The 23,015-nt window shown below is 36.9% G+C and overlaps 4 protein-coding genes across 4 annotated transcripts; 1 reads left to right on the forward strand and 3 right to left on the reverse strand.

Annotated features, from left to right (window-relative positions):
* Positions 1 to 468: 468 nt before the first annotated feature.
* LOC145598795 (basic endochitinase-like) lies at positions 469 to 8,811 on the reverse strand. The gene is made up of 2 exons (XM_081655184.1): positions 8,379 to 8,811; positions 469 to 950 (listed from the first exon to the last, which is right to left on the reverse strand). The coding sequence occupies exons 1-2, from the start codon at positions 8,809 to 8,811 to the stop codon at positions 469 to 471; spliced, it is 915 nt and encodes a 304-aa protein (XP_081511310.1).
* A 2,865-nt stretch (positions 8,812 to 11,676) lies between these two features.
* Positions 11,677 to 17,398, reverse strand: LOC145598068 (protein NEN1-like). The gene is made up of 6 exons (XM_081654365.1): positions 16,967 to 17,398; positions 16,725 to 16,882; positions 15,892 to 15,938; positions 15,182 to 15,245; positions 12,752 to 13,440; positions 11,677 to 12,247 (listed from the first exon to the last, which is right to left on the reverse strand). The coding sequence occupies exons 1-6, from the start codon at positions 17,238 to 17,240 to the stop codon at positions 12,010 to 12,012; spliced, it is 1,470 nt and encodes a 489-aa protein (XP_081510491.1). The 5' UTR covers positions 17,241 to 17,398; the 3' UTR covers positions 11,677 to 12,009.
* A 1,620-nt stretch (positions 17,399 to 19,018) lies between these two features.
* Positions 19,019 to 20,578, reverse strand: LOC145597100 (pentatricopeptide repeat-containing protein At5g66520-like). The gene has a single exon (XM_081653270.1). It carries the CDS (start codon positions 20,576 to 20,578, stop codon positions 19,019 to 19,021), a length of 1,560 nt encoding a protein of 519 aa, XP_081509396.1.
* A 1,302-nt stretch (positions 20,579 to 21,880) lies between these two features.
* LOC145597101 (18.3 kDa class I heat shock protein-like) lies at positions 21,881 to 22,381 on the forward strand. Its single transcript, XM_081653271.1, has one exon. It carries the CDS (start codon positions 21,881 to 21,883, stop codon positions 22,379 to 22,381), a length of 501 nt encoding a protein of 166 aa, XP_081509397.1.
* The last annotated feature ends 634 nt before the right edge of the window (positions 22,382 to 23,015 follow it).

The raw sequence follows: 23,015 nt of genomic DNA on the forward strand, positions 1-23,015 counted from the left end.
TTTTAATTTGAGATTTATTATTGAGATGATCAAATAGATGTCAATTAGCTTAGTTGGTTAAAGTTTTAAAGGTGGTATCCAAAACTTGAGATTAAATCCCTTCTACATTATTGTCTTTGCGGTTCTCTTTACACTTAAAGAAATTATTGGAATAATCAATATTGAAATTATATGTGATTAAAGCTATTTGTCTATTGACTTATTGATATACATACTCGCTATTGTGTAATAAGTAAATTTGAAAACTTAATACAATATTAATTTACATCACCGTTCTAAGTATATTAAATCCGCAATTGTGCAGTTCAAGTGTCCAACATGAACATAACTAAAAAGACTATTATGTAATACAACATAAGCCAATTAGGCATCATTTATGCAACTTGTTCATACATTTATTTTGGTAGAAACTTGCTTGGATACATTATTATTGACCATATTAAGAAAAAAGATGGTATTTAGCAAGCACTAAACACTATCCTTGATGCGAGAACTATAGCTAGTTCTCACATCATTAGCCCTATCCCACAACATAACTCCTCCATATTTGTCACCAAATCCCTTAACAAAAGGAAGCACTTGGTTTATAAGTGTTTGTGAAGGAACAAACCCGCTTCCGGCGGCGGCCCTCGAGGCAGGCAACCCTACAAAGAACTTCCTAGCTGGGATACTTGATGTCCATGTTCTCCAAGAGCTCTTGAACCTCTCAGGATCACCAACATCAAACTCACAAGGAGGATTGTTGTAAAACTGAATCCAAACGTAGTCGAAAAGCCCGGTGTTTAGGGCACCATTGAGCTTTTGGTCAGGGAAAGGGCATTGTGGTGCAGCAGTTAAGTATACTTTCTTCCCTGATTGTTGGCCACGCTCGTTGAGTCTTCGTGCTAGTGCTTGGTAGTGTGGCGTTCCTAACTCGATGTCGAAATCTATGCCATCTAGTACAGCATCACCTAGTTGATAGAAGTTGAATGCATCATGTTAGTTAAGGGAATGAAAAAAAAGGAGGTAAAACATAAGCATCCCTATAAGAATTAGCTAGGACACCCTTTTGTTCATTTGAAGTATTTATTTTGTATTATGATTATAATGTTGAGAGTTGATGAACATATATAGAGTTGTCTAGAAATGATAAATTGGTGGGCTAAACACAAGCCCATATCAGAAGAGAGTCTGACCACATATAAGTCCAACAAGGTTTCATTCCAAAACTAATTTGTAATAGGTGAAATATCCCATCAATCTTATATGTTAGTCATTCTCCTTCTTTTTTTTTTAGGGGGAAAAGGAGAAACTTAATTAATTAAGATAGTCAAAGGTACAAAATTGGGGATACTAAGCACATAAACACTTAGCCCCTTAAGCCCATTAAGGCTTCTGATAATAAGTGAACAAACCAAAAACCAAATTAAATAACCTCCAGTTCGAAACCAAAGAGCAGTACATAAAATGAAATTATGGTTAATTGTCTTCAGGATAACCACAACCCAGCCAGTCTTGGAGTTACTGCTAGGTGCTTCCAGTGAGATCGTCTTCATACACTTCCTGAGCAAAACTAGGCACCACATCATAGAACTTTGCTCCACACTCAACTCCCATTGCCATTGTTAGACTGCCAGTTTCAAGGGCATTCTTAGCAAGATTATGAGCAGCTCTATTGGCTTCACGAGGCACATAATTGAAGTTAAAGGAGCATCCTTTATCAAGCAGGGCCTGCATATCCATTAGTATGACTGCTAATTCATGTGTGCCATAATTAGCAACATTCTCAATGGTCTTCTTGAGGGAAAGTGCATCTGTCTCAATGGTTACCTCCTCGAGCTGGGCATCCACCGCCATTTGCATACCCCCTCTCATTGCCATAAGCTCCACCTGAGCAGAATCAGTAGCTGCAACATTCCAAGATTTGCCGAAGAACCAGGTACCATCAGAGAGTCTAGCAACTGCTCCTGCACCTGCAGTATGTCCATTCTTGCGCCAAGCTCCATCAATGTTTATTTTAATGCATGTTCCTTTTGGTCTTTGCCACCTTGTTTCCCTGATTAGACTCGCAGGAATCCTTCCTTTCCCTTGAAAAATGTTAAGAGTGGTAGCCAAATCCAGCTTATACTTTAAAAACAAAGTAATGGGATGGTAAATGGCACGCTGAAAAACCGCATAGTTACGAGCCTTCCAAAGATGCCACAAAGCAACTGTGAAAGTAACTCTCCAAGTAGCACTCATGTTTAGATTGTAACTCATCCATCCTTCCCAATTAATGTTGAAAAAGGTGTTGTAGTTGAACTCTTTGTCCATTTTGTTTAAAGTGAAAATTCTAGACCATAAAGTCCTAGAGTTAATGCAATCTCTAAACAAATGAAGGTGGGTCTCCAAATCTAGATCACATCTAGTACACATTGCCTCAAAATTTTCTATTCTTGCAGCTAGAACCGTAGCAGTGGGAAGGATTTGATGACTTATGTTCCACACCAACATTTTGTACTTGAATGGAATATTAATATGCCAAAGTTTTTTCCAGTTAATACGGGGGAAAGAGGGGTGAATGACAAAATTAGAGGCAAGCTTATAGGCACTTCAGATTGAAAACTGACCGTTAGTCTCTATGCCCCAACAAAGAGTGTCCTCATCCAAAGCCACCTTTGGAAGGGGAATGTTCTCAATGAGTTTGCAAAGAAAATCCGGAATGATATGCTTTATTCTACTAGTATTCCACTTCCCATTATCGATGATATAATTAACCCCCCAATGAGCCATGTAACTAGGAATGGGTCTATCAATAACCAAGTAGATTGGTTTATCCCCCACCCAATGATGATACCATAGACAAATATCCTTCCCATTGCCAATCCTATAAGAGATACCCTTTACTAGTAAATCCTTACCTTTAAGAATGTCTCTCCAAAGAGGAGAGTCCTTAGCACTAGGGATGGTATTTAGAAAGGAAGATCTTTTAAAATACCTAGCCCGAAGGATTCTAACCCATAATTTGTCCGGTTCATGTAAAATTCTCCATCCAAGTTTAGCCATAAATGCAAGGTTCCAATTTTTAAAATTACGCATTCCTAGCCCACCTAGTCCCAAAGGTAAACAAACCTTTTCCCAACTAGTCCTAGGCAAGTAGTGAGTTTTATCGACTTTATTCCAAAGAAATCTCCTACAACTCCTCTCTAAATCATTTAGAATGGTATTAGGAAGAAGAGTAGTTTGCATTGCATAAAGGGGGTAAGAGTTGAGAACGGACTTGATTAAGGTACATCTTCCGGCCATATTAAGGAGTTTAGCTTGCCAACCTTTTATTCTATTTTTAGTTTTATTCAAAAGGTCACTATAGTCCTTAATTCTAAGTCTATTAGGGCTAATATTAACACCCAAATATTTACCAAATGAGGGGGCACCCTTAACATTGGAGACATTTAGAATGGTACTTTTTAGAGACAAGCACATTTTAGGTGGAAAAATAACCTTAGATTTGGTAGGGCTAATAAACAATCCGGATTTATTACCAAACTCAAGGAGAACATCCTTAATAGTCCTAACATTTTCAACCGAAGCTCTAGCAAAGAGGAAAACATTATCGGCGTAGAAGAGGTGAGACACACAAACATCATGATCAATTTTAATTGGTTCCCATAGACCCCCTCCCACCCTTTGTTCAATCATTAAAGACAATCTTTCAAGACACAAGACAAAAATGTAAGAAGAAAGTGGATCACCTTGCCTAATTCCTCTTGAGGGAGTAAAATTATCCGTGATTTCTCCATTCCACAAAATGGATATAGAAGGGGTAGTAATGCAACTCATAATGAGATTAACAAGAAAGATTGGAAAATTTAATCCCAACAAGTTTCCCATTCTAAACTATCATAGGCCTTAGAAATATCAATTTTGAACGCCATTAAGTGTTTTTTGCTTGCCTTTTTAAAAAAGTGAGCAATTTCTTTAATGACCAAGATGTTCTCATCAATAGATCTTCCTTCTATGAAGCTAGATTGGACCGGATTAATTAAATTTCCTAAAAGAGGTTTTATTCTATTTGCTATGATTTTAGTAATGATTTTGTAAATGGTATTACATAAACCAATAGGTCTAAAATCATTCATATTTTCAGGTTGATCAATTTTAGGAATTAGGCAAATATAAGACTCATTGACATAAGCCGGAATACTACCTTTCCTAAAACAATCCGTGACAAGATTAACAATAGAACTACCCACCACTTCCCAATATTTTTGGAAAAATCTAGGTTGGATACCATCCGGACCCGGACTCTTCATGGGTGCCATCATGAACAAGGCATTTTTAATTTCCGAATTAGTAACCTTGCTAGTAAGGAGTACTAGGTCATCATCACTAACCACTTCTCTAGGGGTAAAAGTTACTAATCTAGGTTGAGAAGTCTGTCTTGACTCAAAGATCTTCTTAAAATAGTTAACACAAACCGTTTTTAACATAGTTTGATTATCTATCCAATTTCCAGACTCATCCCTTAGACATAAAATTTTACCCCTACTGTTTTTGACTTTGGCCAAAATGTGAAAATACTTCGTATTCCAATCCCCGTATTTTCTCCAATCTACCCCCGCTTTTTGAGCCCATTTAATTCGTTCTAATTTAAGGACCTCATTAAGCTGAGTTAAGAGATTTTTTTCAAGATTTATTAGGAAGGATGAATATCTAATACTTAGTGCTTTTTGGATGCCGAGAATTCGAGCCATGATACAGTTTTTACTCTGCGTGCTTTCATTAAAAACATGTTTATTCCACTCCTTAACTTCAGTTATGAAACACTCTTTAGATTGAAAAAAATTATTTCCCCTTCCCCACGTTTTATTGAAAAACTCATCAAAACTAGGGTTTTCGATCCAAGCTTCCTTGCATCGAAAAGGATAATTTTTATTAATAGCAATATTATCACCAGTGCATATTAAAATAGGGCAATGATCAGAATAAGTTCTGGCTAAATGATATACCTGTGTTTTTGGGTACACTTTCAACCACTCGGCATTTGCTAAAGCTCGATCTAGCCTTTCCCTAATTAGTTCCGTTCCTTCCCTACCATTGTTCCAAGTAAAAGCCGGACCGTTATATCTCATGTCAATAAGGCCTTCGGCATCAGTCATTTCCGTAAAGGCCTTCCCTTGAGAATTAGTAACAGGTCTTCTCCGATTGAGACACCACTTCATTCATATCCCCCATGAGCAGCCACGGAGTAGATGGTGGAGGTGGATTATCCCCCATCTTTTTCCAAAGCTCCCTCTTCTCGTTGCATGATGAAGGAGCATGCACTCCCGTAATGAGAACCTCCGGATCATTTGGAGATAGTTTGAAAAGTGCATGAAGGGCATGAGGGGCATCAGCAGCCATGTCTATAAGGACTACCGGCTTGCGCCAGAATAACCAAATACCCCCTCTAAGCCCTCGAGCCGGTATAGACCTGTACTCCTCAAACCTTAGCCTCCGACAAAGTTTTTGAGCGATTTCATCACTCGATTTAGTTTCTAATAACACCAGAATATCAGGTTTATGCATTCTTACAACTTCAATAGCGTGGGGAGCAAAATCTTTACTCGTAGCACCTCTAACATTCCATAGAACATATTTCATGTTAACATATGGTAGAGGAAAATCGGGAAAAATCCCTTTTCGATGCTCCGAATGATTATTCTTGGTTGGGAGGAGTTTCCCCCAATCCTTCCATTGGTCTAGCATCCCCATCGCCCAAATATCCTCCATCGATAATGGGGATGCTATCATTCGAATGCCCTGCATCAGATTCCCGGTGCTTGTATATTGGAGATCCAATTCGACACCCACTACGCTCCTTTGTGTTTCTAATATCACTATTAAATTGTTGCTCTCCATTAGGTTCAACACTTGACTCGCTAATTGTAATGGGAATGTTGGTGGATTTTTTGGAGGGATTTATGTAGGGATGAACAGATTTTCGTAGTCTGGATGAACGGGTGGAATAAGATGATTCATCATTATTTGGAACCCGCCTCTATAATTCTCAGTTTTTCGGTTGGTTCCGGTGTTATTCTCATAACTGGCCAAAGATGAGGTGTTGGAAATGTTGGGAAAAGGTGGTGTGGTTGTGATAAAAGCGAGGCCCGGGATAGAGTGGATGGGGTTGGGGATTCGGCGAGCTTGGTATGGCGGCAATATCGTTGGTGCAATTGGTGGTGATAGGAGGGTGAATTGAGATGGGTGATAAGGGGATAGTCGATTGATCTGATGAGTCGATGTTGCATTCATTCGGATTGGGGTTAGGCTGGGTAAAATTGGGCGTGATTGTGGTGGAATCGAGTTTTGAGAATTTTCGTTCGCCATGATTCGAAGGTGTTGCTGTGATAGTATTAGTTGGTTGAGATGAAAGGCACGATTTGTCTGGAAGATTAACAATGGGAGCAGGGTTTAAATGAATTGAGGGTGAAATATTATTGGTGCTCGAAGATGGAACCAATTGGATAAAAGGGGTTGCTTCGATTTTGGAAATCTGCTGCCATTAATGTTGGATAGTCCCAAGCTGTGTGTTTTTTCTGGAAAATTTCCTTGTTTCATTTTTTCTCCTTCTTTCGCTTCTTCCCCATACAGTGGTGTTGTATTTTTAAATTATGTCTCTTCGTTTTCCTCCACTGTCAACACTTCCCATTGAATTTTTTTATTCCTATTTTGGCGGCCATTATATTCTCTAGGCACTCTGTTTTTATTTTTTTCAATGGAATATCTCTCCTTTGGATTTATCTTTCCCACCTCTGATTTTCCTTCCTTTTTTGCACTGTTTTCTTTTCTAGCAAATCTTTTCCTTGTAGCCGCCATAACCCAAGGTCCATAGGTATCTTTTTCTTGCTGCTCCAAATCTATCTCCTTTTCTTTATCCTTCTGCAGAGTAGCAGTAGTATTAGCCTCAGTAGTAGCAGTAGCATTGTGTTTTGCACTCTCCTTCACTAAACAAACCATAGCCCTGTCTTCTTCCAACATGAGCGTGCCGCTGGTTTTGTCTTTTCCATCCTTGTCGTGTTGTTGCACCATCTTCTTCATCCTGCACTGCTCTTTTGAATGCCCAATTCTTCCACATTCAAAGCATAGACTATGGAGTTTTTCAAACTCAATCTTCTGCCAAGTTTTTCCAACCCAAACTTTTGTAATTAATGGTTGATCCATGTCAATCTCTACACATACCCTTGCGTACCTACACCTGCTGATTTTATCTGTAGAATAATCGACTCTAATTGGGTTTCCGACCACCTCAGCTATATTATATAATGCCTCCTTATCGTAGTATTCAACTGGAAGTTCGAGGAACCTAATCCAGACTGAGATGTTCTTGAAATTATCAGTTGAAGGTCTGAAATTTGGCCTCCATCGTGTCATCATTAGGTAATGATCTAATATGAACCAAGGACCTCCGAATAACGCCTTCTCAAGGTCATCTTGAACAGTGAATCGAAACAGAAAAACACTATTTTCCATCTCAATCACCTCTACATTCCCTTTTGGATTCCACATTCTTTGCACTCTCTGAGTGATAAATTCGGCTCTGATTTTGAGGCCAAGACACTTCCCAATCAAGGTCATATTCCATGGCCTTCTTAGTTCTTTCAATTTCGCCCTGTCGAATTTGACAGCATGAATGTGCTTTGATATATCCTCCTCCTCCTCTTCCCATTCTTGCGAAGCTATCACTATCTTCCTAGCTTCATTGAACCACTGTGATGAACTTGTAACCGCTTCTCTGAATGATCCTGCTGTTTTCTTTTTGAGTTCTTGAGGGATATCCCTGCTGTTTGTCATTCTTTCCTTCAGAACAGAGGGATTCTCCTCTGTAACTTCATCTGGATTATCATGACTTTGCCGCTGAGAATTGCAAATCTCCATCTCCTGGACCTGCTGCTCTTGTGACACCTCTACTGACTTCCCATCTAACCGCGTGACTGACCTATCAACTAAATCTACCTCCTGTATAGACTTGGATATTTCCATATCCATGACTAACCCCTAACTAAAGGAACAGAACGGAACTAATTAAAAACCACAGACTAAAAGAGCAATCTCAAATGCTAGAGTGGCATTCAAGAGTAACCGCACTTCCCCCTGCTAGTAGACAGCTCCCGGAGCTCCTAACACTATTGTGCTGGAGTATATCTCCGATGACTAGCTCCTAGAGAGAGAAGAGAGAAAACTTCTGTTATAGTACATCAGTACATCATTCTCCTTCTTATATGTCCGTAAATTTCTCAAGTTTTTAAGTTCAATAGTTTGGATTATTGTAATTAAGTTTTCCTCAGCCTTTTTTTTTTTCCTTTCTATAGAACCTTTTTCATACAAAATGCTTTATCAAACACATTTATGCTGCCATGCACATAGTTCATGCAATATACCTAGTGGCCGGAAATTGGATTGTCCTCCAAGGAAATGATCCCACAAGTAATCGGCAACACCTCTAGCATCGTCGGACGATGATAGAGAGTAACTCCCATCACCACCACCAATGGAGAGCATAACCTTAATCCCCAAGCTTTGGCAATTTCGGATGCCAACGCTCACTCTTTGGCACCCACCAGAGTCAGGGTCACAATGGCCAGCCAAGTTGACCTTAGGAGTTTGGCCACTCCTAAATGTTGAGAGAAAACCTATGTTGACATACTTATATAACCCACTTCTACATGTTGTTGTTAATGTTCCCTCTTCCTCATCTTGGCCCCAATACACCGCGATTCCTCCGGCTTTGGCTTTCAAGGGCAAGCTAGCAATGAAAAGAGTGGTTGTCAAAGCTAACAAGACAGAAGATGAACTTGTATTTTTCACACCCATTGTTTTTGGTAAGTATTGATCTGAGTTCTAAGGCTAGGAAGACAAGTTCATATTTATAGAGTTAAGAACGAAGTAATCTTTGATCCAAATGATACAAGTAACTAGACCTGGAAAATGGGTCATTCGAGTCGGGTATGGGTCGGGTCAAGTTCGGGTCAAAGGTTATCAGGTCAAGTTCGGGTCGGGTCGGGTCATTTCGGGTTTCGGGTTGATTACGGGTCGACTGATAATCGGGTCGAATCGGGTATCGGGTCAACACTTCGGGTTGAGTTCGGGTCGGGTCAAGTTTGGGTCGGGTCAGTTCGAGTTGGGTCAATTTTCAGGTCAACTTCGGGTGATGCATTGGGTTATACATTACAGATTAATAAAAAAAATTAAGTCAATTTGATTACGGTTTTTTTCTATTTCGGTTTGCTAAGGTCAAGTCTTTAGCTTAAATAGATTATGGTCATTTCAAGTATAAGATAATTTTGGTTCAAATCACTTTGGGTTTCGAGGCTATTTGGGTCAATTAATTCAATGTAAAGGTCGGGTCAACTTCGGGTCGGGTTATTTCAGATCTCGGGTCAACTTCGTGTCGGGTCGTTTCGGGTCAAGGTCGGGTCAGTTCCACTTCGGGTCGGGTATGGGTCGAGTCGGGTTGATTCGGGTTTTGGGTCAATTTCGGATCACTGTTTTCGGGTCGATTTCGGGTTATGGGTCGGGTCATCGGGTCTGAGTCAGGATTGTCAGGTCTACAAGTAACTCATGTACGAAGTATACTATTCTGTAATGTTTGTCACATCTAGTTTTAGTCCAAAATGTTAAGTTTTACATACTTCCCTTTTTTTTTTTTTAATTGCACCATAGGGGCTGGACACAAATTTTTTGGTAGTGGAAAATAAGATGAGAGTGAAAGGTTAAAATACAAGATTGCCCATGTGATGATATACATAAACTGGAAAATCATGTCAAAAACACAGAGGAAGTATAATTGTATGTGCGAACTATTACTAGTATACTTTAGTTTCTTTCAATAAGCTACTATAATTATACAAGGTGTCTTTTTTGAGGCTGGTCACACGTCCACACCATATGACTGTTAATATTAAAGAATAAAGTAACTCCTATAAAACTAACTGAGTAACCCCTGTAACATTGATTGAGTAACCAATTGGACCGGCTTTCAACGTGAAATGAGAAACAATTCTATGGGCTAGATGTGAACTAGCTAGTACACTAAACTAATTAATAGTTGTAGTTATTTGAAGCCAGCCTTTTCACAAGTAATCAAAATAGAGCAGTTCCCTAAGGCTACTGATAAATGTGGTGAGTACCGTAAGATCGATTTTTAACGCAATGTTATGCATTGAAGAAAGAAAATGTGCACCTTAACAAAAGCGTACACTCAAACAAGAAACAACCAATTTTCTCGTACGATATACTGGCATACTACACATGGTATCTAAGGAAAATTAAAACAGATTATCGTCACAATTTTATCTTGCAATTTTACAAACACGAAAAATGGAATCGAAAACAAGTAGCTAGTACAAGGTACATCACAAATTCACAATGTCATACGTTAGCTATTGCTTCACTCCATTAGCCATTTATAAGGGGTATGATAAACGTCGTTTTAAGGGTTCATAATCTAATTAAATGTTTAATTATACATAGAGCACTAATCAAAACTTGATAGCATTGACCCATGATTATGACTTTGTTATAAATTTTCAAGAAATATAAGGGATATGTATCGTAATTGTTAATTCAAGCTCCTCTTGAAAAAATTGTATTCAAGTTTTGTTCATGAACTTGAATGACCGGTTTCTATCCTTTCATCCTAAAATTCTAACGAAAACCAAGTGAGATATGCCATGCTTATACTTTAAATTGATGTTTGATGTAGCGCCATATGTTTACTTATAAGATTTTAACTTCTTATATGTAACCTTAAGGATTGCATACATCATTACAAAATACTCATACAGAAAAGACGCGAAAAAAAATAAGGGAATACATATCTTTTGTTTTGCGTAACTTATTAAACCTCTTCCCCAGTTACATTAAATGTTTATCTCATCTTAGTATTAGTACATTACCCTTCTCATTTAAGTAGCTATATGTATATTCAAATAATTTCAATTCGTATAATTAACATAGAGCTAGTAATAAACAGTCATATATAGTACAATACGAATTTGGCTTAGCAAGTAGCAACGCGTGAAGGGTTTCGGCACAGGCTAGCAGGCACAAATGCACAATCACATAATAGGAAAGTCCATTCAGCTCGGAATACATGCCAACATTGCACATTAACAAACAAATCTGTTGTCATTTTAGCTAACTGCTTGATTTTGATCTAATCTACCATAACAATAAGAGCAACTACAATGGTTGGCTAATTTATTTAAAAGCTTGGCATGCCACATCACCTTCTTAAGCTACAACAATTCAAGCTATTGCTCCAATGGTTAAGCTAGTTGTAAATTAACTTATTTTTAAAATAATAATATTTTTATCTAATAAATATTTGTCAAGCTAATTAGCTCTACAAAGCTAATTTGCTCGCCAAAGTTAATCAACAAGATGTGCAACAATGGTGTAGCTACCAGCTTTAGAATTTTAATATTTGCAAGCTAGTCCCTTTTCCCAACCATTGAAGTTGCTCTAAGTACCATTTGTGAGCTCTGTAATATCTTTGATTTTTTAAAAATGATTTACTCGTAGTTTTTTTAATCAAGGAGTACTTAGGGCCTGTTCTAATTGACTGAAATGAGCTGAACTGAATTGAATATTTTATGAGAGGATATTAGAAACTAAACTGAACTGAAATGAAATTACTCCGAAGAGAATAGGCCCTTAAATATTGACATAAGATGGTAACCAAAGAAATTTTATTAAAGGTAACTACCATTGAATACAGGTCAAAGGACACTTTACAATAGCAATTGGCCCGAATAGATATTATGATCTAATCTGCCATTGTTAATAATGTAAAATTACATACGTAGTAAATAATTTAGCTATGATAATTAGCAGATGGAGCAAACAAATTACAAATACAATTATTTTAACACCTAACTCGTCCAAACTAATCATCAAATTCTAACTTTTTCTGCAAAGTCCACTCCTGTGGTCATCTATATACATGTTTGAAAATGGATGTACCCCTTGATTTTGATGTGTTAGACAAATTTGACATGAGCTGCATAGTCAATTAGAATGGATGACCAGCTTTTCTGCAACTAATCGGATGCCTGCAGTCTGCTGAAAATCATATTGATTCAAGGAGATGAACGCATCAACAAATGTTCCAGCGGTGAACAAACGATCGAGTTCTGGAGGATCAAACGTACTGAAAAGGAGCTTTTGCTCAGCACCTGAAGCAGCTTCTTTCTGGAAAATTTCGGTACCATACTTTGCAATATCTTCAGTTACAACAGTAGGTATACTGCAAAAGGTGAAGACCATGCACAGATTTAAAAATCGAAAATTTCTTATAAGCAACCTACCAATAGTAAAGAAATTTCCCTTCAGTGGAAATAACTGCTTTAGACCGTCATTATACGGCATTACTATTAGACTGCGAGGGCTGTAGAAATCTAAATATTTAACTGACCTCTGTTTGCAGATCAGACAACAGTGTGTTGGGAAAAAGAATATCACAATAGAAAATTTGTTTTTTTTTTCCTATAAAAAGATTCCCTATTTTAAGTACATTTCTCTAGAGATATCCTATGTGTTTTGACATCATGAAGTTGAGTTATTCTACTTCAATATTGGAAACTGAACAATTACGGAGCGACTAAAGTCTTTCTCATGAATTGATTGGAATGACACCAATAATTGCATGGTGACAGAGTGATATGCATGAGGATTACCAATAAAAAGTACTGTACTATAAAGGAACTGAAGGTATATAGTGCAGATAGAAGAGGAAGGAGAGCAAACTTACTGGAGTCGTATAGTAGGGAAGTTCCAGTATCCATTCTTTCTGGTTACCACGGGCCTCCAGTCAGACGTGCTACCAGACTCTGCGAACAAGCTCTTAGCTTGATTATCACATGTATCCAGAACTTGACATACGCTTGGAGGAGCATCTACTACAAAGCTCAACCTAGGGCGGCCTGCCTGATCTACAAACTTTGTACTAATTCCAAATCGCACTTTCAGATGGGTACAGTGAAGCATGAGTAAAACAGTATTATGAAAAATCTGAATCCTATAACTCCCACGATAGAATGGGACTAGAGATGCACTGATCAAAGGAATAGAAACATCCTCAGGAGTCAAATAAGCAGAAGAACTGCTGCAGCCCTCAAATATAGTTGATAGGCGAGACATCTCTGGGGATTCAGTTATAGTTCTTTTTTCTGCTGCATCATCTTCTTGGATGGCATCATCCATTATTTCCTCAGAAAGCCTTCTCATATCAAAAGGTTCCGGTTCAGATCTACTGGGCTCAACGATATTGAGTAGCTGCTCCCCAATGGTTTGATTTGAAGGGCTTTCAGGCATTGGGTCTGGGTTGGGAGTATAGCTCATTTCCATTGGTGAAGTTCTCCTACCGCTACGAGTTCTTCTTGTAGTAGAAGTCGGAGAAACCAAACTGTCTCTTGTAAGGATGTCTGGGAGACTTGACTCCTACAAACATAGGAGCAAAGAGTTTTTACAAAGCAGACTACATTATAACTTTATAAGAACCTAACATTTCACTGCATTTCATGATTAATGTTCAAAAGTTTTCGAGGTTAAAGTTGGGAGATTATCCTTTACCTTCTTAAAATTTGACTGGTATCTTCTCAATTTAAAAATAAATATTATATTACATAAAAGGTCTTCTCCATCCCTATATATTCTTCACATTTTGATTTGGAACAAAATATATAGAAATTTTGGTAGTAAAATGAGAGTAAAGTTGAAGTGTTGGGACAGAGAGAAATGGATGTGATAGTCCAATACAGAATGAAAAGATAAAGTGCCCTAGAAATAACACAGTGAAATTAGATCTAGGACATCCCAAACACAAAATAGGAAGACTATACAGGACCACAAACTTATTATAATTTTTCAAGAAACAACTTATGTATCAAATCTCAAGTAAGCCATGGCATAGAATATTATAATAGAAGACTCTGAAACTCTTGTCAATAAATTTGAAGGCAACCTTCCGAGGCAGATTAAGGACAAGGATCCCAGGAAAATAAATAAGTTCCCAGAGTTCATTGGTTAAATTCCAGAAGACCAATTCCCTTCATGACGGATTTGATGATTCCCCACCCGGCCACCTCAACCCACCCCACAAGCGTGCACACACACACAAAAAGATTACTTTTATTGGTCCTCCTTTCCTATAGTCCTACATTACTTCATTCAATCAAGGGATAAACTAACACCCACTTCTTGACTATAGGCTGTGTTCTCTTCCTGTTATTCTTATTAATTATCCTTATTAGATTAAGACCAAAGCATACCACACCAATAATCCAGGTCAGGCCAGTGTATAGCCGTTTATAACCTAGTTAAAGTGATTACAGTGAGGTGCACAGCTTTTTTCCAAAATGTTTTCAATTTTTATCAAGTATCACTTCGATGAGATGCCCTGAGCCTCAGGAACAGGGAAATCCATATCGCATTGGTGGCTTGGTGCACCTTGAGCTTTTATATACATTGAACCAGGCCATAACTTGCTTATAGTTAAAAAATCTTTAATTTTGCATTGCATTAATAAAACTATGAAGCCTACATATTTGGAAGGTAGAGATTGAGACATACGGAGTATATAACAAGTTCCCACTTGATAGAGTTGTTTATTACTTCCTCCGTTTCTATTTAGTTGACGCGTTTGATTTAGGCACATATATTAAGGAGAGGAGAGAGAGTGATAGAGAATTGAAAAAGCAAGTGGGGTAGCTTGTAAATGCAAGGTAAAAAATTTACCCAAAAAGGAAACGTGTCAACTAAAAAGAAACTTCCTAAAAAGGAATACGTGTCAACTAAAAAGAAACGGAGGTAGTATATATTAGTATACAAATGCAGTCAAAATTCAGTCAAATCAGAACATAATAGACAAGAAATATACCCACCAGATTTTTAAAAATTCAGATTAAAACACATACATACCAGGTGAAGAGAACATAGCAATGATAGCATTAAGAGGGCAAAGTTAATGAGAAACATCTACATACTGCTTGAAGAGCCAGAATACAAAACCTATGGAGATATAAAGCAAGAATTAAGGAAACGAACTACCCTTCCCTAAATGCTATCCAAGATGTAGGAAAGTTGAAATTGCACTACCAAAGTTAAGCATTAATAGTCAGCTACACAGCATACTTAACAAGCTGTTATAAATTAATTAATGAAACAAAATAAAATAAATTACCAAAAACAGAACAGTTGCACAATACTTGAGGACTTCAAGATTCATGCGCACATCGTCCAAGCTCCTGCAATCATAGGAGAACACTTAAATGAATACGAATCTTAAGCAAGAATCTTATAAAAGCACAATCAAAAGTTGAAGAAACACATATCTCCTCAAACACTACATACATCCTAGTTCCCATTTAAAATGTGGTATTACATAGTAATTACATGAGAAAGCCTTCTTAGAGATTTTGAGATAACAGATTCAATAACCAAGTTTATTCATAATATGCAGACTATCATTGTTACAAAACCCACTTGTATCCAAGGCCAAACCAAAATCAATCATAGCTGGGGCCTACATTCTACGTAAAATACCAAGACTGATGAGCCCCTAGCTTTAAGTATAAGCCAAATCTGAAGAGACTAAAGGTGTGATGAAGAGTTATATAATAAGGGAGTACAACAATATATATACCTTATGAACAGCAAGAGCACGTAGATGGATACCGAAACAAGAACAAATGTAAAAGAGAAATACAATTATTCGGACGTTTATATAGCTAGTGAATCTAAATACCAATTCCCACCCCTTCAATATACTGATCCAGCCATCACACTATACGCCCAACCCTCCCCCCTCCCAAAACTAAAATAGAATAAGAATAACACTATCAGTTGCTGTGTAAACAATGGTGCGGTGAAAGTGAGAAATCAGCATTTTACCTATGAGTTTGCTGACCCAATCCAAAGTAAGTGGCAAGAGTGGCCATCTGAAAAGCAAAAATAACAAGACATCAATTGTCAATCTCTTGCAATTTCTACCACATTCAGGCATCAAAAATTCATGATATTATCCACAATGTGCCAATAATCTAATTTTAAAAAAAACATTACTTCTCATGGCCAAACTTTCATTTGCAAGTTTAGCAACCAACCTTTACACAAACGAAAAATGTCGTCTTTATTGCCATATAATTTAAACTCGTTACTCTGTTTAAAGCTTTGGCTTTTACCTCTTATTTTCTACAATTCAAATTGCTTTTGCTATATAGGCCAACATACTTACCAGGATAATAATACGGAGTGTTTTTTTTTTTTTAATCAACAAACACATCATTTTGCTATTTTCTATCAAACAAGAAATGCTTCTTGCCATCAAACATATAACAAAAGTATGGTTTCAATCCCATTCCAACAAACTGTAGATAGCTTGTTTGTGTTAATGGTAAACCAAAGTAGTTTTATTATTCCTACCAAAACTCAATAAAAATGCACCTTTTTGCATCCATGTTATAAACAAACACCTAAAATGTTTTTTTGATTCAAACAAACACCTAAAATGTGATTTTACTAAATTCAAACTATAGTAGAACTAATCAACATCAACATACAAAGCAGCAGAACAAAGATCATATCTTTAGTCAATAACAACTAACTTAGTCTGCGAAAGTCATAAAAAAATAGCTCGTATCAAATCCCATCTACATCATTTATCCTTTTTCAGCTCTCTCTATATAAAAAAAAAAATTAAAAGACATATCATAGAATAAAATTACCTTCATATTACCAGCTCGACGACCAAATCTCTCAGTAAGCAAAGCCAAAGAATCAATTATCCCTTTCGGCTCCGGTGGCGACCGCCCAATCTCCGCAAATGCTTCTCTAATCCGAGGACAATCAAACCTCAAAATGTTATGCCCTGCCCAAATTCTCCCTAAAATTCACAAAAACTCCATCAATTAACCCAAAAACAAGTCAAAATCATCCAAGAAACAGAGGAGAGAGAAAGAATGTGTACCATTTAGGATGTCGAAGATTTTGTCGGCGATGGCAGAGAAAGGAGGGGCGGAGGAGACGGCGGCGCGTGAAATACCATTACAACGCTCCGATTTGGGGGAGATACGAGAGATATCACTAGGGCAGATAAGAGTGGAGTAGCTTTCGAGCTCAACGAGCTTTTTAGGGCAAACTAAAATAGCCCCAAATTCGAGGATTATGAAGGATTCACCTGGTTTTAATGGAATTGTTGTTTCGACATCGAAGAATGCGATTTCTGCGCGTTCTTCCGCCATTGATGAAGAGCTTCAAGGTTTTTGAGGTTTTAGGGGAAATGTTGAATTGGGGGTTTGAAGAAGAAGGCGCCAAATAATGAGAGATAATAATAGTTGTTAAAAAGAAATGGAATTCGTTACGTTTATAGGCGGGTTGCTTCTTTGATGAGGTTTGGTGTTTACAAGAGAAGTGTCAATTTGAGTTTTAGTAGTCTTGGTAAGGAAGAATATACCTTTTGAGGTGGTCGGCCAATTTGGTACTCCGTGTGCTAAAGGTGTCAATTCGGTGATTGGGTCGGATTTGGTGAAATTGGGTCAAATGTATCGGATATGTCCATACGAATCGAAATTTAAAATTTAAAACTGGTTAGTTGGTGAAGACAACTTTTGACATCTCAAACCGAGTCGTCGTATACGGAGTACTCCTTCTGTTTCGTAATAATCGCAACACTTTGACTTTTACACTATTTATATGCTTACTTTAACTATACTTTTGATTAATGATATAAAAAAAAACATATATTATGATGTAAATATTTTTGAATTAGTATTTGTGTATGTTTTCATAAGATCAAGCTTTTAAACTTTTTAATAATATTTACATATATTAATGGTTAAAGTTGTGCATTGGCATGTGTGCCGATTAAAGTATTGTGATTATTATGAAATGAAAGGAGTATCTATTTCAAGGGTTGTTTAGTTCATAACGGAATAAAGACGAATCACTGAGAATGATGCTTTGCCTTTCCTATGATACTCCTTTCGCAATCATCCATCATGGCAAGTTACCCCATGCGATTACCATTTTCCCCACGATACCTTTGTGACTTTATGCAATGCAAGTAATACCAATTAGGAGTATTTATATAATCTACTCTAAGGTTGTGTGATGTCAATTCAACTTATGTAAGCAAATACTTGCTTATTGAAGTAATAATTATTAATTAAATCATAGTATTCTAGATTAGATCAAAATCGAACCATATATTTGCATTAGCTATCCATTTCATATTTGTAATTCCGTAATAAAATGAAGCAAGCAAACAAATATCTCTACTTCCTGTAACTCGAACAGATTTGCCATCGGTTACAGCACAGATCACTTATATTATCAACAAACTATGGAAAATATGTAATATCTGTATAAGCTAAGATTCATCAACTATGAACTAAATAAATCAAGCAAAAATTAGTCTCAAAAGATCTTTTCATGCATATAAGTACTTAAAGATGTCATGAACTTAGTATGTGCTTGCAGTATAATATGACAGAAACATAGAGCATAGATATCTATTCACACATTCAACTTTCAGGCCCATTTCCTCAAGAAAGACATAGATGCAACAAGTTCAGACACTATGAATACCAGATTTGAAGAAGATGTCTTCAGAACAGAACTTGATAAGATGGTAATGTCACGGTAAGCTCACTTCAGGTAGTCGAAAAGCATCTTTTTCTTCCCATCCAAATTAGACCTCCAGTGAAACTTTAAAGGCCATTATTTCAGAGATCAACAAGCAACGATGATTTCAAAGATACTCTCGACTGCATATAAGGGAGCACATTCACAGGTTTCTGCCAGTTGGAAGATACAGAGTCTGTGAATGTAATAGAGGAACTCTGAATTCGGATTTATATTATCCCAGTCAATCATAATCAAGTATGGCACTGATGGTGCTATACTGTTCTGCAGATTCTCATTTCTCAAATATTATAATTTACACAGGCACACAGCTATGTCACCCAATTCGATTGTCAAAATAGGAAGTAAAAGTACTCCAGCAGAAGCATTCCACCCTCTATAAATAAATTAGTTCCTCCCTTGTATCATGATCATTGTCTTCATATCTGATTACTTTTGTGAGTCTATTTACCATATCATATATCGAAGTGGAATGTATATGTATAATATCACCGGCCATAAATTCATGAATTACTTCATTTATCTGCACCCAACTCCTGCCGTTATCATGAATTTTCTCCAGGTCAGGCTTCATTATGAGTTTCTGAGCTGAATAGGAAGCGATGTCAGGATTCCTGTGAATCATACATCCACAAAGAAGTGCACCCCAAACTATATCATTGGCCTTCATAGGCATAGTCTCTATAAGCCTTTGTGCTTCTTCCAAGAATCCTGCTCGACTCAAAAGACCAACCAGACAACCATAATGCTCGATGCTGGGGCTAATTGCCCATTTTTCTTCCATTGCTTTGAAATACCGACACCCCTCTTCAACATATCCTCCATGGCTACAGGCCGATAGAACCCCCAAAAATGTTCTGGCATCAGGCTTTACTTCACCTGAATTTTGCATCCATTCAAAAACCTCTAAAGCTTTCTTAGCAGATCCGTGTTTACAATATCCCATGATCATGGTTGTCCATGAAACTATGGTTCTACTTGGCATTTCTTTAAAGATCCTACATGCATCTTCTATCACTCCACAATTAGCATACATATGAATGAGGGCATTGTGTACACGCACACAACTGTCTCGTGCCCTCCCATCAAATGCCTTATTAACATAAGAATGAATCCATTTTCCAGTGCTTAAGTCCCCTAACTCAGCACATACCGACAAAGCAACAGTTAGTGATGCCTGATCCAATTCCAAACCTTCTCTTCTCATCTCTTGAAACAACGATAAAGCATGCCTGAACCATCCATTTCGAGCACACCCCGTAAGCATTGTAGTCCAAGAAACAACATTCCTCACTGGCATCTCATCAAAGATTCTGACCGCCCCATCAAAATCCCCACACTTGATATGCCCTGAAAGCAATGAATTCCAAATTACAGGATTACTTCTATCAGGCAGTTCCTCGAAAACCTTATACGCATTCACAAGACCTACTTCATCTCCCAACCCCAAGTACATATTGATCAAATTGCTCCTAACAAAACTATTTGAGTAATACCCATTTGACAAAACTCTCCCATGTATCTGTTCTCCCTCTCTCAACATCAAAGATCGCGCGCAAGCACTTACAAGATTAGAATATGTGTATTCATCAGGCACTAATCCTTCTTTATACAACATTCTACAATATAATTCCACTGATTTTTGTGGTGTTCCACTGAGTGCATAACCTCTAATCATTTGATTACAAACAGTGGTTGATGGGCTAGGCATTTCCTCGAACACCTTGCAAGCATTCCGGAAATACCCATAGGTTGTATAAAGTGAGACCAGCTCAACAATGAGGAAGCTTTTTTGGGAAAAACCATTAATGAGAATTTGAGCGTGGATTTGGGTTAACTGTTTTGTGGAGTTACATGTTTTTAGGAGAGAGAAAATGTGTTGTTGATGAGCTCTTAAGTTGACTTTAATGGCGGGAATAGCTTCTGCAACAAACATTTGAATTCACAGTCAATACAGAGTAGCTCTTGGACAGGCTTTCAAACTTAGATAGTTAGATGTCTCCTAAGAAACTTTCCTAAACTTCTGAAATGGAGATAGACTTGGCAATATTGACTCGTATTAATACTCCGTAATTTTTATCCAATCCAATTGTCTATACTATGCAAAACTATGAATCATAGATCGGTCAAAACTCGACCTAAAATTTTGTCCAAAACACGAGTCAAGTTTTATCCAAACCAAATTGACTTATCCCAATTGGAAATTATATTAAAAAAAAATGATACTCTCTCTGTTCCTTTTTGTTTGTTACATTATGCAGGTTTATTTTAAAAAAAAAGTATTTGGTTATAAGAAATTATGAGGGTATAAGGGTAATGTTATTGTAGCAACTATGACTTAGTGATAGTAAAAGTGTGATCCAATAATACAACTGAAAATAGATTAGGCAAACTTAAAGAGATGTAAACTTTAAGAGACAAAGGGAGTACTAATTAGTGATTGATAATAAAGGAAATGCTATCAAATTTAACGATTGTATTAGAAGGAAAACTCTACTAATTGTTATACACATAAATGCATAACATAAAGTAATACCTAAGATAGTTAATTATGCATAATATCATTATTATTAAAACTCAAAGGCAAGGAGTGTCATATCGCCACGTGTCACTTTTTTTTCTTATTTATATATACTCCATAACAAAAATTTATTATATAGCACCTTACAACTAAAAGGTTGGGTTTTCAATCCGTTCTATTCCATTAGTCTACTAGAGGCAATTTGGGGAATGGATCCCTTAGAGGCAATTAGTCTACTTAGCTTGTTAATTTGGGTTGATTTGTAATATACTAAAAGAATTGGGAGAAAGTAAAATTGTTTGATTGTCACATTCATCATAAAAAAAAATAAAAAATAAAAAAACAATTAGTAATTCCAATGAATTAAATCCAAAATACATAGGAGTAGAGAAATAACCCTAAATTTAACCATTATGACAAGACCTCATTACGGAATAATAGTATTTTGAAGGCGATAATTTATAAACAAATCACTTTAGAACCAAGGTAAACCGAAGTTCATTTCACACACTACTACACTAGTAGTGCTATTAGTGATGATAAGGTAGGTCCCAAAATGACTAAATAAAGGCACTAAAAGCTAATCTAACACAGTCTCTCGATTCTTCTATACGTTCCAGTACATCACTACTATATCAAAGCATGTTCCTCCTCAACATTATCATGTATTCTCATCTCTGATCTCTCACAAGCATTTCATCAAACACATAGTGAGCAATGTCACTAATCCCCAGAAACACCTCCAACAATCCAACCCCTTTCACCCCATTTTCCCAAAACTTCTGGGATCACTTCTTCTCCCATGATTTCCCTCTCCACCCCTTCTCAAACTTCCCACTCTCCCCCTTTCTCTCTCCTCCCCGCACAGTCCCATACTCGGAACTCGCCGTTGAAACCTCCGGCGACGTCAGAACCCGGCTTGAATGCAAGGAGATCCCTGAAGCGCACTTGATCGTCGCGGAATTGCCCGGAGTTGAGAAGCACGAGGTGGAAGTTGCGGCGGAAGATGGCGGGGTTGTTAAGATATGCGCCGTTGATGGGAGATTCTCGTGGCGGTTGAGGTTGCCGGAGGATGCGAAGGTTGAGTTGATGAGCTTCTCAGTTGAGAATGGTGTGTTGACTGTTGTGGTTCCGAAGTTTGTAAGGGAAATGATGTGGGATTGGGAGAGAGGGGATCATCATGATGGAGGGCGTGATGACATCTTTTTTTTTTTTTAAAAAAAAAATTAAAAAAAACTTTAAAAAAACTTGAATTTTTTTTATGAAAGAAAAAATTGAATTGAATAATTATACAATTTAATATTTGAATTTAATAATTATTAAATTTTTTATGGAGTTAAGTTATATTAAATATTGTTTAAATTATATTAATATTTATTGTTCATTCATAATTTACTATATATCATATTATTCATATAACTATATAAGTATTAGACAAAAATTAAATAACAATATAACATATTCCATAAAATTAAAAGTTGAAAAAATTCATTCATAAAAATTTATTAAGTAAAAGATAATATGAAGTACAAGGGTACAACTAACAATAATTGATGAATAACTTATTTTGTTATTTTATTATACGGCTAATGTTAATAGAGTACATAGCCAACATAGGAAATACTAACATTTTCACTAATTAATAGAGTACATAGGAAATACTAGAATTTTCGCTAATTAATATTAATTCTCGAGTTGTTGGTAATCTTCAATCAAGGTCTTCATTATCTTCTTCGTCTTCATCTTCGGCTTCATGTTCACTAGCTAATGCGGAGGAGCTAGTTGAACCAGAACGATCGGAACAAATTAAGATTATTAACTAATAAATAATAATTAACAACAATATTAACAA

This window comes from Chenopodium album, chromosome 20, assembly GCF_948465745.1.
Source record: "Chenopodium album chromosome 20, dcCheAlbu1.1, whole genome shotgun sequence".
Lineage (NCBI taxonomy): Eukaryota > Viridiplantae > Streptophyta > Magnoliopsida > Caryophyllales > Amaranthaceae > Chenopodium > Chenopodium album.

Coding starts and splice junctions, on each gene's coding strand:
- LOC145597101 (XM_081653271.1), top strand. CDS start 21,881: ATGTCACTAATCCCCAGAAACACCTCCAACAATCCAACCCCTTTCACC.
- LOC145597100 (XM_081653270.1), bottom strand. CDS start 20,578: ATGTTTGTTGCAGAAGCTATTCCCGCCATTAAAGTCAACTTAAGAGCT.
- LOC145598795 (XM_081655184.1), bottom strand. CDS start 8,811: ATGGGTGTGAAAAATACAAGTTCATCTTCTGTCTTGTTAGCTTTGACA. Junction 951..8,378: donor ATCCAATTTCCGGCCACTAG/GTATATTGCATG, acceptor TCTATCAACTAG/GTGATGCTGTACTAGATGGC.
- LOC145598068 (XM_081654365.1), bottom strand. CDS start 17,240: ATGGCGGAAGAACGCGCAGAAATCGCATTCTTCGATGTCGAAACAACA. Junction 16,883..16,966: donor AATCTTCGACATCCTAAATG/GTACACATTCTT, acceptor TGTGAATTTTAG/GGAGAATTTGGGCAGGGCAT. Junction 15,939..16,724: donor GTCGAGCTGGTAATATGAAG/GTAATTTTATTC, acceptor TTTGCTTTTCAG/ATGGCCACTCTTGCCACTTA.